This window comes from Hyperolius riggenbachi, chromosome 3, assembly GCF_040937935.1.
Source record: "Hyperolius riggenbachi isolate aHypRig1 chromosome 3, aHypRig1.pri, whole genome shotgun sequence".
In the NCBI taxonomy this organism is placed as follows: domain Eukaryota; kingdom Metazoa; phylum Chordata; class Amphibia; order Anura; family Hyperoliidae; genus Hyperolius; species Hyperolius riggenbachi.
Window position 1 is genome coordinate 31518482 of NC_090648.1, and position 15614 is coordinate 31534095.

General features: G+C 47.5%; 1 protein-coding gene across 1 annotated transcript in view; it reads left to right on the forward strand.

Annotated features, from left to right (window-relative positions):
- Positions 1–1219: 1219 nt before the first annotated feature.
- The window catches only part of LOC137562523 (phospholipase D2-like), a 144311-nt gene continuing 129916 nt past the window's right edge, over positions 1220–15614 (forward strand). The window contains exon 1 of the mRNA XM_068273933.1: positions 1220–1326. Coding sequence (XP_068130034.1) covers positions 1270–1326 — 57 coding nt within the window. The 5' untranslated portion in view covers positions 1220–1269. The remainder of the gene's footprint in view (positions 1327–15614) is intronic.

The window sequence follows — 15614 nt, forward strand, 5'->3', positions numbered from 1 at the left end:
TACACGGTTCGTTCTGCCGTGCGTTTCTGCTCTCAATCGTTTTTGCCGCTCGATTCAGCTCTCGATTTTCTTATCTTCCGCTTGTTTTTCTTATCTTTTTCCATTCACTTCTATCAGAAAACGAGAGGCAAAGAATCAAAAGTGAGATCGGACATGTCGGAAATTATCTATCGAACCATTTTATCAGCTTAAAAACAAACCGTGTATTCCCGGCATAATGCTGGGAATACACCATAGGTTTTTTCCGCAGATAGATGGTTCAATAGATAATTTCCGTCATGTCTGATCTTATTTTCGATTGTTTTCTGATCGATTTCTCATAGAAGTGATTGGAAATTGATAAGAAAAGAAAGGAAAACGATCGGAAAATCGATCGAAAATAAGATCGGACTGTAAATTGACTGAAAAATCTCACCGTGTATTCCCAGCATAACTGTCCCTGCGTCATCCTCCTGTCTCTGTGTCCCGTGTGTTTTGGCTACTGCGCATGTGTAGCCGTTGGGAGAGTAGGAGGATGGGGCTCAGAGGGTGTGGCCGGAGCAACCATAGGAAAAAATAGACAATTGCCCCAGAGCCTGTAAGGGCCCCCATGTTGTCCCTCCCCCATCTTAACTGTTGCTCCCCAGGGACTCTGCAGAGCCTGTTAAGTTGGGAGGTGATTGGGGGAGGGTCAGCTGCCAGCTCAGGGGCCCAGGAGGGAAATTTAGCTGCAACAAAGGGCCTCTAATGATGCTTTTTGGTTGTGGGGCCAGGGCCCCCCATGCTAATTTTGCCCTAGTGCACTGCATTGTTACTTGAATCGGCCCTACCAGAGGGTACCGGCAGACGGGTGCACACTGACATGCGGCGGTGAGAGAGACCTAGAGCACGTTTTTAAATGGGCTTAAGTCTACTAGATATAGATAAAGCTAAAAAAATAAATTAAATAAAAATGCGCAGCTCCAATGTATGTTTATAGAAGAAAAGTGGAGTTTTCCTTTAATGCGGGTGGAGCTATGTGGAGGAATTAGCATGCTGTGGGAGGAGCTGCAGAGTTAGTATAGGGTGGGTGGGGCCACAGAAACAGGTGGTGTGGCTGCTGTGGGAGGAGCAGTGCAGAGAGATCAGAATACTGTTGCTGTGGGAGGAGCTGTGAAGAGAGATTAGCACGCTGTTGCTGTGGGAGGAGCCGCAGAGTCACTATAGGGTGGGTGGGGCCGCAGGTGATGTTGCAGGAAGTCAGTGTGGCTGCACACAGGTATAGAGCCATGTGGCTGCAGTGTGTGACGTATGCAGTGTACAGAGGAGCAGCTGCTGTGTGATACAGGCAGAGGAGAGCCGGGGAAGGTTGGTGTAATGTCTCTATGCTGTCTCTGTAGGCTGCTCCCTGGTGTCTCCCCATCCTGGGAAATACTGCATGGCTGCACAGTGTCTCCCCATCCTGGGGGACCAGGGGACACACTTCATGGCTGCACAGAACTAGTCTGGCTGCTTCTGTTTATTCACCATGTCATACACTCCTGGCTGTAATATGAGATCTGTGAGTCATGCCAGGAGTGATGCAGGCTGGGGAGTCCCTGCACTGTGCTATCTCAGTGTAGCTCTTATCTGTGATCAGTGTCAGCTGAGAGTTGTTCAATGGTTCCTATTATTGTCTGGATAAGGCCTGATATCTGTGAAGTGTGACCATTATCAGCTAATTATGTTCTCATACAGTGCACAGTGATCATTATCGGTGAATGATGTTGTTATACAGTGCGGTGTGACCATTATCAGCTATATATGTTATACAGTGCGGTGTGACCATTATCAGCTATATATGTTATACAGTGCGGTGTGACCATTATCAGCTATACATACCTCCCAACTTTTTGAGATGAGACAGTGGGACACTTAAGCCACACCCCTGACACACCCCCAACCACACCCCCTGACATATATATGTGCCCATGGGTGTGGAGGCAAAAAAATGATCGAGGCCCCAGCGGGCGGATGTGGTGTGTGAGATGCGGGTCTGGGATAATATTGTCCCTCCCTCCCTCCCTCCAAATGTGCCTCCCAGTGTCCCCCTGTATGTAGAGATAAGAGCGGAGCGGGCAGTGTTACCATTCCTTCTCGCGTACGGGCATCTGGTCTTCTCTGCTTCCTGTGACGTCACAGGAAGTAGATGGAAGACCAGATGCCCGTACGTGAGAAGGGATGGTAACACTGCCCGCTCTGCTGCGCTCTTATCTCTACATACAGGGGGACACTGGGGGGCACATTCGGAGGGAGGGAGGGACAATACTATCCCAGACCCGCATCCCACACACCACATCCGCCGGCTGGCGCCTTGATCATTTTTTTAATTTTTTTTGCACATCTGACCCCCCAGCCGCCCGGGACACTGGGGGGTCATAACGGGATAGCGGGACAGCCCCCCAAATCGGGACTGTCCCGCCGAAAACGGGACGGTTGAGGGCTATGGCTATATATGTTATACAGTGTGGTGTGACCATTATCTGCTATATATGTTATTATACAGTGTGGTGTGACCATTATCTGCTATATATGTTATTATACAGTGTGGTGTGACCATTATCAACTATATATGTTATTATACAGTGTGGTGTGACCATTATCAGCTATATATGTTATTATACAGTGTGGTGTGACCATTATCTGCTATATATGTTATTATACAGTGTGGTGTGACCATTATCTGCTATATATGTTATTATACAGTGTGGTGTGACCATTATCTGCTATATATGTTATTATACAGTGTGGTGTGACCATTATCTGCTATATATGTTATTATACAGTGTGGTGTGACCATTATCAACTATATATGTTATTATACAGTGCGGTGTGACCATTATCAGCTATATATGTTATACAGTGCACTGTGACCATTATCAGCTATATATGTTATTATACAGTGTGGTGTGACCATTATCTGCTATATATGTTATTATACAGTGTGGTGTGACCATTATCAACTATATATGTTATTATACAGTGTGGTGTGACCATTATCTGCTATCTGTTATTATACAGTGCACTGTGACCATTATCAGCTATATATGTTATTATACAGTGCGGTGTGACCATTATCAGCTATATGTTATTATACAGTGTGGTGTGACCATTTTCAGCTATATATGTTATTATACAGTGCGGTGTGACCATTATCAGCTACATATGTTATTATACAGTGTGGTGTGACCATTATCAGCTAATGTCAGAATAATGTGGGCGTGTGTGATGTCACGTGTACGCCGGCAACCACATGGGGCACATGTATGGACGGAAGGTGGAGCCCAGACTGGTAATAGTGCACTGGGCACCAGGGGGGCACGTTTAGCTTTGTTGGGGGGGCGTCGTCGAGGGTTCCGTCACGTTCGTTGCTTGTCCTGTTATCACTTGCCGTCACGGCAGCACATCTGATTAACTACAACGCCCGGGCATCTTGCAGCTTGTCCGATCGACATGCTCGGCCCAAAATTGTTCACATCCACGAATGGGCATAAACTTGCCGATTCATCCGATTCAATAATGATTGAATCAGATGGTCAGTTGGCCACCGAGTCGCTGGATGTATGGGTACTTTAAATAGTCCCCACTATGGGCGGTGGCCTATTATCTCTTGCAGGGGGTTCTTGGCCAAGACCCGTTATCTCTTAAAGGGATGCTTAACTTTCTCGCCGGTTATCCCGAGCTCAGGTCGGGGTGACCCGCCACGGAGGATTGCTCTGGCCCTGCTGGGCCGATTAGCATATTTTTTTTTTTTTTTGTTACATGCAGCTAGCACTTTGCTACTACCATAATGCTTAAGAGGATTTGTAAGTAAAAGGAGATTTTGTAAGGCTTCAGAGTCTCTCTAAGGGTGCATACAGACATGCGACTATAGTCGTTTAAAACGATCGTTACCGACGGCATTGCCCGACGATCGTTCGTAAAAAGTGCACGAACGATCATTAAAACGACCGACCAACGATATATGTCGTTGGTAAAGAACGATCCATTCTGCCAGATCTTTTCCAACGACCATCGTTCAAAAAGTAATGTCTGTAGAACGATCGGTCGTTGATCGTTCGTTCTCAAAGCTTTGCACATGCTCAAACAGTTCTTTTTGACACTTGAGTTTGAAATTAGTTTATACATCATGTTGCGCACGCAACGCTCGTTCCAAGATCGTTCGTACACGAACGATGTTCAAAGTAGCCTTTCTTCAAACGATCATCGGCCGATACCTCCTTTAACATCGTTCGTCGTTCAGAACGAACGATCGTTATCGTATGTCTGTATGTACCCTAAGTCATACAAAAAAAAGTGTTTTACTCAGGACTTCCAGCAGCCCCCTGTAGCCATCCTGTGCCCTCGTAGTCTCCATCAGATGCTCCTGTCCCCCGCCCGACAAGCCTAGGAACGCGAGTGATTCTTCACGTTCCGGGCCGCAATAGCGCCCTCTATACTGCTATTGCTGCCAGGAACGCAAAGAATCACTCGTGTTCCCAGGCTTGTCGGGCCTGTCGCCGAAAACGTAAGTGGCTGACGGCGAGGGACAGGAGCATCTGATGGAGACTACGAGGGCACAGGATGGCTGCAGGGGGCTGGTAGAAGCTCCAGGTGAGTAAAACTTTTTTTTTTTTTTTTTTTTTTTTTTTTTTTATGACTTAAGTGTCACTTTATGGTGGCCATTCACTTACAAATTTGCAGCAGATTCGACCATCAGATTTCGGTCCGATGCCTGTCAAGTCGAATCTGAAAGGAATCTATCTGATGTGTGCCACACACTAGGAACAGATTTCCAATAGATTTCAGAATTAAATCTATTGGAAATCTATCTACATGCATTTTTGGACCATTAGATCCAATGCAACTCTATAGGTAGCCATACACTGGTCGATTTGCCATTAGATCGACCAGCTGACAGATCCCTATCTGATCGAATCTGATCAGAGAGGGATCGTATGGCTGCCTTTACTGCAAACAGATTGTGAATCGATTTCAGCCTGAAACCGATCACAATCTGTTGAGCTACTCCTGCCGCCTGTCCCGTCCCCCCGTATACATTACCTGAGGCTGGCTCCCGGGCGTCTTCTCCGCGCTGCACGGCTCTGTTCCGGCTCCATCCCGGCGCTTCCTGTGTCACTCCGTGACCAGGAAGTTCAAATAGAGGGCGCTCTATTTGAACTTCCTGGTCACTGCAGTGACCCAGGAAGCGCCGGGATGGAGCCGGAACAGAGCGGTGCAGCGCGGAGAAGATGCCCGGGAGCCAGCTTCAGGTAATGTATACCTGATCGGATCGGCCGTCGCTAGCGAGGCGCTCCCTACCCGCAGGCGATCAAGGGTAATTTCCCGCACGGCGTGATCGACGGACCAATCCGATTTCGGGAGGAAATCGGATCGGCGGGTGCGTTTACCGCGAACGATTGGCAGCAGATTCGATCCCAGGATCGAATCTGCTGTCGAAACGCCCGCAAATCGGGCTAGTGTATGGCCACCTTATGAGCCATGGATCTACTACCAGCAGTAGATCGACCTAGATCTTCCATCCAGTCAGATCCATTTCATAGAAATCGATAGATTTGAAAGAATCGATTTCTGATTAATCGATTCTATAGAAAAGATTGATCGATGGCTGAAATTGACCCGTGTATAAGCTCCTTCAGACTGCATGGCCTAGGAGAGCCCACATTTACTCTTGGTACCGGGATCAATCTGTATGGCCTCCTCTTGAAACTTCCTCCTTGTCAAACCTCAAGTAGCGTCCTGCTATCTGGAAAGCCCTGATGGAAATCGAGAGGTTGATGACAGGCCAGATTGTATTAGTAACGTTTAGCGATTGCATAGCTTGAATAAACAAGGCGGCACAAGGAGCCCTCCACTTATATTCTTTTCTAAAGAAATGTTTGTATGGGCAAGAAAAACGATCCTCTCTCTAAAAGTCGTGCATCTCAAGGGGGAGGAAATATTTCAGAAGATTACTTGTTTCCTCACTGTAAAGCCTTGTATAGACAGTTCTTGGATGAGGTGGCCGGCCGGGGCTGCCCCTGCTGACATTCTAGTGCCCCCTGACCTCCCTTGGTGCCTCAACCGGGGAGCAACCTGGCTTATTGTCTCAGCTAAATGCGGGCCTGCAGAAAAATGTGTCGTTATAATTTCTGGGCAAACAAGTTTTGGCTTTCAGATTGTGTGTTTTTTTTTTTTTTTTTTTTTTTTTTTCCCCTCTCGTTAGTTGCTGATTCTTCTGGTCAGCCAGCATCTTCTAAATCGGGGTCCAGCCTTCCAACCCAGTTCTGGTTGGAGGATGACGCTTTGGCTCTTGGAAGAGTTCTAGGAAACTGGATCCATCAGGCCAGCACGGTGGCATAGTGGTTAGCACTCTTAGCATGCAGCGCTGGGTCCCCAGTTCAAATCCCAGCTAGGTCAACATCTGCAAGGAGTTTGTATGTTCTCTCCGTGTCTGTGTGGGTTTCCTCCGGGCACTCCAGTTTCCTCCCACATTCCAAAACCATATAGATAAGTTAATTGGCTTCCCCCTAAAATTGGCCCTAGATTACAATACATGCACTACATGATACACACATAGACATATGACTATGGTAGTGACTAGATTGTGAGCTCCTCTGAGGGACAGTTAGTGGCAATACAATATACTCTGTACAGCGCTGTGTATTATGTTGGAGCTATATAAATACTTAAAATAAATAAATCAGAGGTGGATTTGAGTGTCTGGAGAACATTTTTAGGTTTGAAGTAATCCTAAGGGGATATCAAAAATGTATACATACCTGGGGCATCCTCCAGCCCCCTCTGGCCAGATCGCTCCCACGCTGCCGTCCTCCGCTATTGGCCCCCGGTAAGTTGTCCAGTCGGGCTGTGCATGTTCCCCCGTCTCGCTCCCATAGCTGGGAGCATTCTGCGCCTGTACAGTACGCTTCCAGACAGGGGAGTGCACACAGCCAGCCTGCGTCTGTGCAGTATGCCCCGGACCGGAGGACGTTCCGGGACAATTTGCGGAGGCTGGGGGCAGCGGAGGATGACAGTGTGGGTGCGATCTGGCCAGAGGGGGCTGGAGGAAGCCCCAGGTATGTATACATTTTTGTAATTCTGCTTGGCCGGCTGCCAGACGGGTATTACCGCCTACTAACGCAGTAATTCCCTGGCAGCCTGAAGCAAACAAGTGCGCGAAAGCCTACTGCTTAAACGCTTCCGTGCATGCGTGACACGTAAAACTTGCAGTGGGTTTTCATACACGCATCGCTATAGACTTGCATGACTTCCAGACCAACGCAGTAACTGTCGGAGATGCAGTGGGAAAAATATCACTTCCGTCGCATTGCGCTGTACAGCATCAGTATGAAAGTCCCCATAGACTTTCATTGCCCTGCGTTGGGTGCAGTAAAACCACCCCACCACACCGTCCCTGTGTGACAGTCCCGTAAAGATCTGGAACAAAGAAGCTAGATTTTTAAAGGGAACTCTAGGTGAGAGACCTAGGGAGGTTGACCATATTTATTACCTTTTAAACAATGCACATTGCTTGGCTGCCCTGCTGATCCTCTGCCTCTAATACTCTTAGCCATAGACCCTGAACAAGCATGCAGCAGATCAGGTGTTCTGACTGAAGTGTGACTAGATTAGCCACATGCTTGTTTCAGGTGTGCAATTCAAACACTAGTGCAGCTAAATAGATCAGCAGGACTGCCAGGTAACTGGTATTGTTTAAAAAGAAATAAATATGTCAATCTCTGTATGTCTCTCACCTCGAGTTCCTTTTTTAAATGACTGAGACGAATGAACACATTGATCCATTCCTTACCCCACCCAACCCCACCTTTATACTTCCTGTGAGCGAGAGTGCTCACTTAGGCCTGGAGCACACCAAAAACCGCTAGCAGATCCGCAAAATGCTAGCAGATTTTTAAAACTCTTTTTCTTCCTTCTCTGCAGCGTTTCAGCTAGCATTTTGCGGTTTTGTGTAGCGGTTTTGGTGTAGTAGATTTCATGCATTGTTACAGTAAAGCTGTTACTGAACAGCTACTGTAACAAACGCCTGGAAAACTGCTCTGAAGTGCCGTTTTTCAGAGCGGTTTTGCGTTTTTCCTATACTTAACATTGAGGCAGATACGCCTCCGCAATCCAAAATCTGCAGCAAGAGAAAGAAGAAGAAAGTTCCAGCACTCTCTTAACTGCAGCAGGAGATGGGACTTAGACCTGGTAAACCATTGAATGCGTAAGTGTGGTCTCTTTGAAAGGCGTGCACGGGTTGGGTAAGAGGCAGCAAATCGATGTGGAAAGGGAGATGGGGTGTAGCCAGCACTGCGATTCAAATGATTGTTTATTGAGATAAAAAGATGCACTTACAATTAGTTCAGGTTGAGTCAGGTGGGATGCGATGCGGATGTGGTGGGCGCCAGGTCTAGATCCCCCTGCGGACGTCCGTTTCGCGCGTCTAGCGCTTGTTCACCGCAGTGGGGGAAAAGGATGGGGGCGGGCCGTCTCGGCGCGAGTTTCATACTCGCGTCCCGGCGGCACTTCCGCCTACGTCGACCAACCACGCCCCCAGTTTCCATGGCAACCCGCGACGCCCGCCCGTCTCGTAAAGAGGACGGAGAGCGTCCCAGTAACTACGCAATGCGTGACGTGTCAGTCAGGGGCGGCCAGCCAAGCCAATCCCCCACTGCGATGAACAAGCGCTAGACGCGCGAAACGGACGTCCGCAGGGGGATCTAGACCTGGCGCCCACCACATCCGCATCGCATCCCACCTGACTCAACCTGAACTAATTGTAAGTGCATCTTTTTATCTCAATAAACAATCATTTGAATCGCAGTGCTGGCTACACCCCCATCTCCCTTTCCACATCAAAATCTGCAGCAGCCCGGGAGTCTGCAAAACGCCTCCCGCTCTGGTGTGCACCACCCCATTGAAATACATTACCCTAGCATATCCGCAGCCGCAAGCGGATCACAAAAACGCAGCCGAACTGCTCTGGTGTGCACTAGGCCCAACAGCATGGAATTTAAAAAAAAAAAAAAACACTGGCCATTTTGCAGCCAAATAGTAAAACTACATGTCCCACACCCAAAAAATACCCAAATAAAATTTTTAGCTAAAAAAAAATAAAATAAAATTACAATTAAAAAAAAAAAAAAAACAGTTACCTATTAGGCTCTAATTTTTTTTTTTTTTTTATTTTAATATGCATGTCAAGCGGGTATATTACTAATATATATTTTTTAAATTATAAGCTTGTAAATAGTGATGGATGCAAAACTGAAAAAATGCACCTTTATTTCCAAATAAAATATCGGCGCCATACATTGTGATAGGGACATAATTTTAAATGGTGTAATAACCGGGACAAATGGGCAAATAAAATGTGTGGGATTTAATTATGGTAGCATGTATTGTTTTAAAGCTATAATGGCAGGAGGATTGCTCCGGCCCGTTGGGCTGATTTGCGTAATTTTTTGTTGTTGTTGGCACTTTGCTAGCACTTTGCTAGCTGTGTGAACTCGCCGTGTTAGAGGGTGTGCCCCCGCCCCCCCTGCGCGGGGGAAGCCCTAATTTCCTCATGGGCCTGAGGGGGTGGGGGGATGCTGCTGCTCAGCGGCTGTCATGTAGCTAGCACTAGGCTAGCTACATGATTTTAAATAAAAAACTGCGCTGCCCCCTGGTGGTTTTAATTGACCTTCAGGGAGGTTAATATTCCTATAAAAATGCATTTAGAAAAAATATTTCTTATCAAAATGCACCACCCAAAGAAAGCCTAATTGGTGGTGGAGAATATAAGATCTAGATCAATTTATTGTGAAAAGTAGTGATAAAGTTATTAGGGAATAAAAGGGAGGAACACTGACTGACAGGTGAAAATTGCTCTTGCCCTTGAGGGTGAACTGGTGAAAAGAAAGTAAATTGAATGAATGGGAGGTGAAAATTGCTTGGATGCATAAGGTGAAAAACGACTGAAGGCTGAAGTGATTAAACTCATGCCTGGAACTGATGACCTAGTGCAGGCCTGGGCAAACTTTAAGCAGCCCTGGCCGCAATCTTCGATCCCCATTGCTGTCTCTCTGAAACCCCCCCCCCCCCCCCTTCCCGCGCAGAGTGGGTGTTTGGGGAGAGTGGGTGTTTGGGGACGGTTAACTCGCCTTATCGTGGGTGTCATTGACAACATCCGTGTCATGTGATATGCCGTCAGTACGCGTCAGAGTATCACACACTGGACTGGACTGACGTGTCACATCACATGCCACTGTTGCCAAGGAGACCAAATACTGGAAGAGGCGATTAAGTGAGTTAATCCTCCGCGTATTGCCGCTCTGCAGGGAGGGGGAAGGAGAGGAATACGGATGTCCGCAGCGGGCCGGATTGACAACTGGTGTGGGACTTTTTTTTCTTTTTTTTTTTTACTTCCTCTTCATTTTAATGCAATAATATAATCTGGAGTATGTATGTTTATATCTCTGGCTGCTAAGTCGTCTTGTTGTAATTCCTCAAAGGATTGTTTCCTAATCCTCCTAAAGGTGGCCACACACCATACAATTTTTTAAATATCTGTTCAATTTAAGAATTGCAATCAATTTTTCTGACTGATTGTAACAAATTAAAAAATATGACCAATGTACCACACACCTATGTTCAATTTTTCCCCAATTATGATAAAAATGATTGGAAACTCTGAGAAAATTGCATGGGTGTGTATATTAATAATCTTACAATCCAACACACACCATACAATCTTTAGAGAAATTGAACAGAAATATCTGGCATTCCGGATCGATTTAAATCGAAAAAAACGGGAATTCCGATCGGATTTTTCAGTCGAATGAAAAAAAAAGCTTTCGATTTTTTTTCGAGAGATACGATCATTTTCATCGAATTGCTGTAAAATCGGATCAGTTTATTGTATCGTGTGTGGCCACCTTAAGTGCTTACAGGTGTATTTAGTCATACTTTATAAGGTAGTATTGTGATCTAAACCTTCAATGAATGAAATATTGAGCGTGTTCAAGCATTGGCCCCTTGCCAGCTTTCCTCCCGCGATTCCAGTAAGTGCAGTACTTGTACTCTGGTTCCCCTTTTATGCAAGACGATTGCCTCATTCCACAGTTAGGTCATTTTTGAAATCTGAATTACGGTAATGAGCTAATCCCATTCATAATAATAATTACCCACCCAAATTTGCGGCACTTTTGTTTTTTTTTATAGTCTGGGCCGACAGCCATCTTGTTTTCAATTGTGGATAACAATACTCTCCCAAATGCCCACAATCCATCAAGAAGGGCAGTTTTACCTTTTTTATACTGTAGGTGTCGACTCTACAAAACAATGTGTGTGTTTGTTTGTTTCTTCTCGTCACAACACACCTGAGCATACCATCATGTCGTGCTTAGACTGTGCAGTTAAAAAGTGTTGCCTAAGAACATGGTTCTGTCTAGGTTAGGGGTGTCAAACTCAAATACAAAGTGGGCTGAAATTGAGCTCTGGGACCATGTCGCGGGCCAACCTCAATGTCTCGTGGTCACATCCTTCCCGTATAAAGTTCCCTGGTGTCTAATGACTCCCCTCCAACCCCTATACAGTTCCCTGGTGTCTAGTGGTCCTCCTCCCTCCTGTATGCAGTTCCCTGGTGTCTAGTGGTCCTCCTCCCTCACCTATACAGTTCCCTGGTGTCCAGTTGCCCCCTCCCTCCTCTATACAGTTCCCTGGTGTCTAGTGGTCCTCCTCCCTCCCCTATACAGTTCCCTGGTGTCCAGTTGTCCTCCCACCTGTGATGATTTGCTCAGCTGCCTGTGCAGGCAGGCAGCCGTTTGACCATTGTGTAGGTTTGCATGCTGCAGGACTCTGGAAAGAAGAGCTTCTGTCAGTTTTGCAGCTTGTGCTTGCAGAGGAATTTGCATATGTTGTCATGCAAATTGCCTGGCCACATTCATTGGAGGCGTGTACTATAAGTACTATGTCTTTCCCACAATGCTTCGCTGGTCATAAGGATTTCGTCCTAAGTAACACTCCTGGTGGGGTGTCAGCCTTACTCTCTGTTTGAAGATCAGCTTAGAGTAATTCCTGGAAACTGTGCTAGGCAGATTCCCTAATGCAGTTAGGATTGTTTATCTGTTTGTTTGTTCTGTTGCCATTGTCCTGTCCCAGCGGTGGTCGACAGGAAATGGTTCTGATCTCTGTTCTTGGAGTATAGCTGGTGCAGCGGTTGCTACCAGCTATCTCTTCTGTTCTGTCTCCTGGGATCGCGCTAGCCACTTTTCGCTAGCGCTGGGGATCCTTCTGTTCTGTCTCCTGGGATCGCGCTAGCCACTTTTCGCTAGTGCTGGGGATCCTTCTGTTCTGTCTCCTGGGATCGCGCTAGCCACTTTTCGCTAGCGCTGGGGATCCTTCTGTTCTGCTACTCTGTACCTGGATCGCACTCGCTTCTCGCTAGTGCTGTGAATCCTATCTCTCGCTTGTCCCTGTTTTCGTGTGTCTGTCTTATCTGCTACGACCGCTTGCTGGAGGCTCGGTGAGGTAACCGTTAAGCAAGCGTTCGCGTCCTCTGTTTCATGTTTGTCTGTCGATGGTTAGTTAGGCGTGCTTGTCTCTATTGTGCTTATCACGTGGAGACCTTGCATAACCGCGTGCACTGTTGCGAATGAGTGCGGTGTTCGCGGTTAGCTAGCGTTTGTTATTTTCCGCATCTTCTCATTGTATTATTTGCTGTGCCTTTGCTACCCTCGTATGCTATTCTGATCTGCCTTGTGTCACGTCTGGCGATCGCACCTCTCGCGATCGCGTTCCTATTTCATATCTGCTGTTGTGTGTGTGTGTGTGCGCGGTCGCGGGGTGGCGACTGGATTGGCGCACACACATACAACCTGTCCCTTTGCTCGTTCTCATTCGCAATCACCTCTCTTGCGATTGCGTTCTGCGCTTCGTACAATTCCCGTCTGGCATTTGTGAAGGTACAGAGGATTGGTTCCTCTGCACTCCCCAGCGCCATCTGCCGACAGGAATTTCCCTCTACAGGTGCGTAGCACCTTTTGCTGGGTGCCTGCAATTACACGCTTGTGGAGGATTTCCGCCGTGTCAGCGCACGCGTTGTGCGCTGATCACGGAAAAAAAGTTCCACAATCGTTACACCACCCTCCATACAGTTCCCTGGTGTCTAGTTGCCCCCTTTATCCCCTATACAGTTCCCTGGTGTCTAGTGATCCTTCCTCCCTACCCTATACACTTCCCTGGTGTCTAGTGGTCCTTCCTCCCCACCCTATACAGTTCCCTGGTGTCTAGTGGTCCTTCCTCCCTACCCTATACACTTCCCTGATGTCTAGTGGTCCTTTCTCCCCACCCTATACACTTCCCTGGTGTCTAGTGGTCCTTCCTCCCTACCCTATACACTTCCCTGGTGTCTAGTGGTCCTTCCTCCCCACCCTATACAGTTCCCTGGTGTCTAGTGGTCCTTCCTCCCTACCCTATACACTTCCCTGGTGTCTAGTGGTCCTTCCTCCCCACCCTATACAGTTCCCTGGTGTCTAGTGGTCCTTCCTCCCTACCCTATACAGTCTTCCCTGGTGTCTAGTGGTCCATCCTCCCTACCCTATACACTTCCCTGGTGTCTAGTGGTCCTTCCTCCCCACCCTATACAGTTCCCTGGTGTCTAGTGGTCCTTCCTCCCCACCCTATACAGTTCCCTGGTGTCTAGTGGTCCTTCCTCCCTACCCTATACACTTCCCTGGTGTCTAGTGGTCCTTCCTCCCTACCCTATACACTTCCCTGGTGTCTAGTTGTCCTTCCTCCCTACCCTATACACTTCCCTGGTGTCTAGTGGTCCATCCTCCCTACCCTATAGTCTTCCCTGGTGTCTAGTGGTCCTTCCTCCCTACCCTATAGTCTTCCCTGGTGTATAGTGGTCCATCCTCCCTACCCTATACAGTTCCCTGGTGTCTAGTGGTCCTTCCTCCCTACCCTATACACTTCCCTGGTGTCTAGTGGTCCTTCCTCCCTACCCTATACACTTCCCTGGTGTCTAGTGGTCCATCCTCCCTACCCTATACACTTCCCTGGTGTCTAGTGGTCCTTCCTCCCTACCCTATAGTCTTCCCTGGTGTCTAGTGGTCCTTCCTCCCTACCCTATAGTCTTCCCTGGTGTCTAGTGGTCCTTCCTCCCTACCCTATACACTTCCCTGATGTCTAGTGGTCCTTCCTCCCTACCCTATACAGTTACCTGGTGTTTAGTTCTTTCCCCCTAATGGCTTCCCTGGTGTTCTGATGGCTAACCTTGGCACTCCAGCTGAGGTGGAAGTACAAGTCCCATGAGGCATTGCAATACTCTGACAGCTCTAAGCATAACTCTGTGAGGCAGAGGCATGATGGAATTTGTAGTTTTGTCACAGCTGGAGTGCCAAGGTTAGCCCCCACTGACCTAGGTTCTAGGGCATCCCCTCCAATAGTTTTCCTGGTTGTCTAGGGTGGGCCAAACATAATGCAAAATGGGGAAACCACTTGGGGGCCAAATTTAATGGCTCTAAGAGTTTGACATTTATGGTCTAGGTGAACTGAGCACCTCCACTAATTAGTAGGGGGAGTAGATGATTCTTAGCACAAAGAAGTTAGGCCAGGCACTGGCTTTATTTCAGTCTGCCGCCATGTCCATGATACAAGACAGTTCCATACATTCAAGTGTTGCAAGAATTTATCTGATCTGAAGTTCTGGGTGGTGAAGGGTTGGTGGGGGAAACGGTGACCAGGGGATGTAGGACGGCACAATAGCCATTTCGCGCCGGTGTGGAGCTTGCTCACGTGCTCTGAATTCCGTGGGTCAGCGGCGGCGCGCTCAGGATCCGAGAGATATGCCAATAGGCCACACCCAGCATCGCCATCATTGGCCCAGGGAGAGTTACCTCATAGGGATCAAAGGTAAAGTGGCAGAAATTTGGCATTTCCCTCTCCCCAGTCTTCCTCCAGACTCTGGCACCTTGATTTCCGAATGACATGCAAAAGTTGCTTTCATCCGAAAAAGGTACTTTGAACCACTAAGCAACAGTCTAGTGCTGTTTCTCTGTAGCCCAGGTCAGGCGCTTCTGCCGCTGTTTCTGGTTCAAAAGTGGCTTGACCTGGGGAATGCGGCACCTGTAGCCCATTTCCTGCACACGCCTGTACATGGTGGCTCTGGATGTTTCTACTCCAGACTCAGTCCACTGCTTCCGCAGGTCCCCCAAGGCCTGGAATCGGTCCTTCTCCACAATCTTCCTCAGGGTCCGGTCACCTCTTCTCGTTGTGCAGCGTTTTCTGCCACACTTTTTCCTTCCTACAGACTTCCCACTGAGGTGCCTTGATACAGCACTCTGGGAACAGCCTATTCGTTCAGAAATTTTTTTCTGTGTCTTACCCTCTTGCTTGAGGGTGTCAATGATGGCCTTCTGGACAGCAGTCAGGTCAGCAGTCTTACCCATGATTGCGGTTTTGAATAATGAACCAGGCTGGGAGTTTTTTTAAAGCCTCAGGAATCTTTTGCAGGTGTTTAGATTTAATTATTTGATTCAGATGATTAGGTTAATAGCTCGTTAAGAGAACCTTTTTATGATATGCTAATTTTTTTGAGATAGGAATTTTGGGTTTTCATGAGCTGTATGCCAAAATCATCAATATTA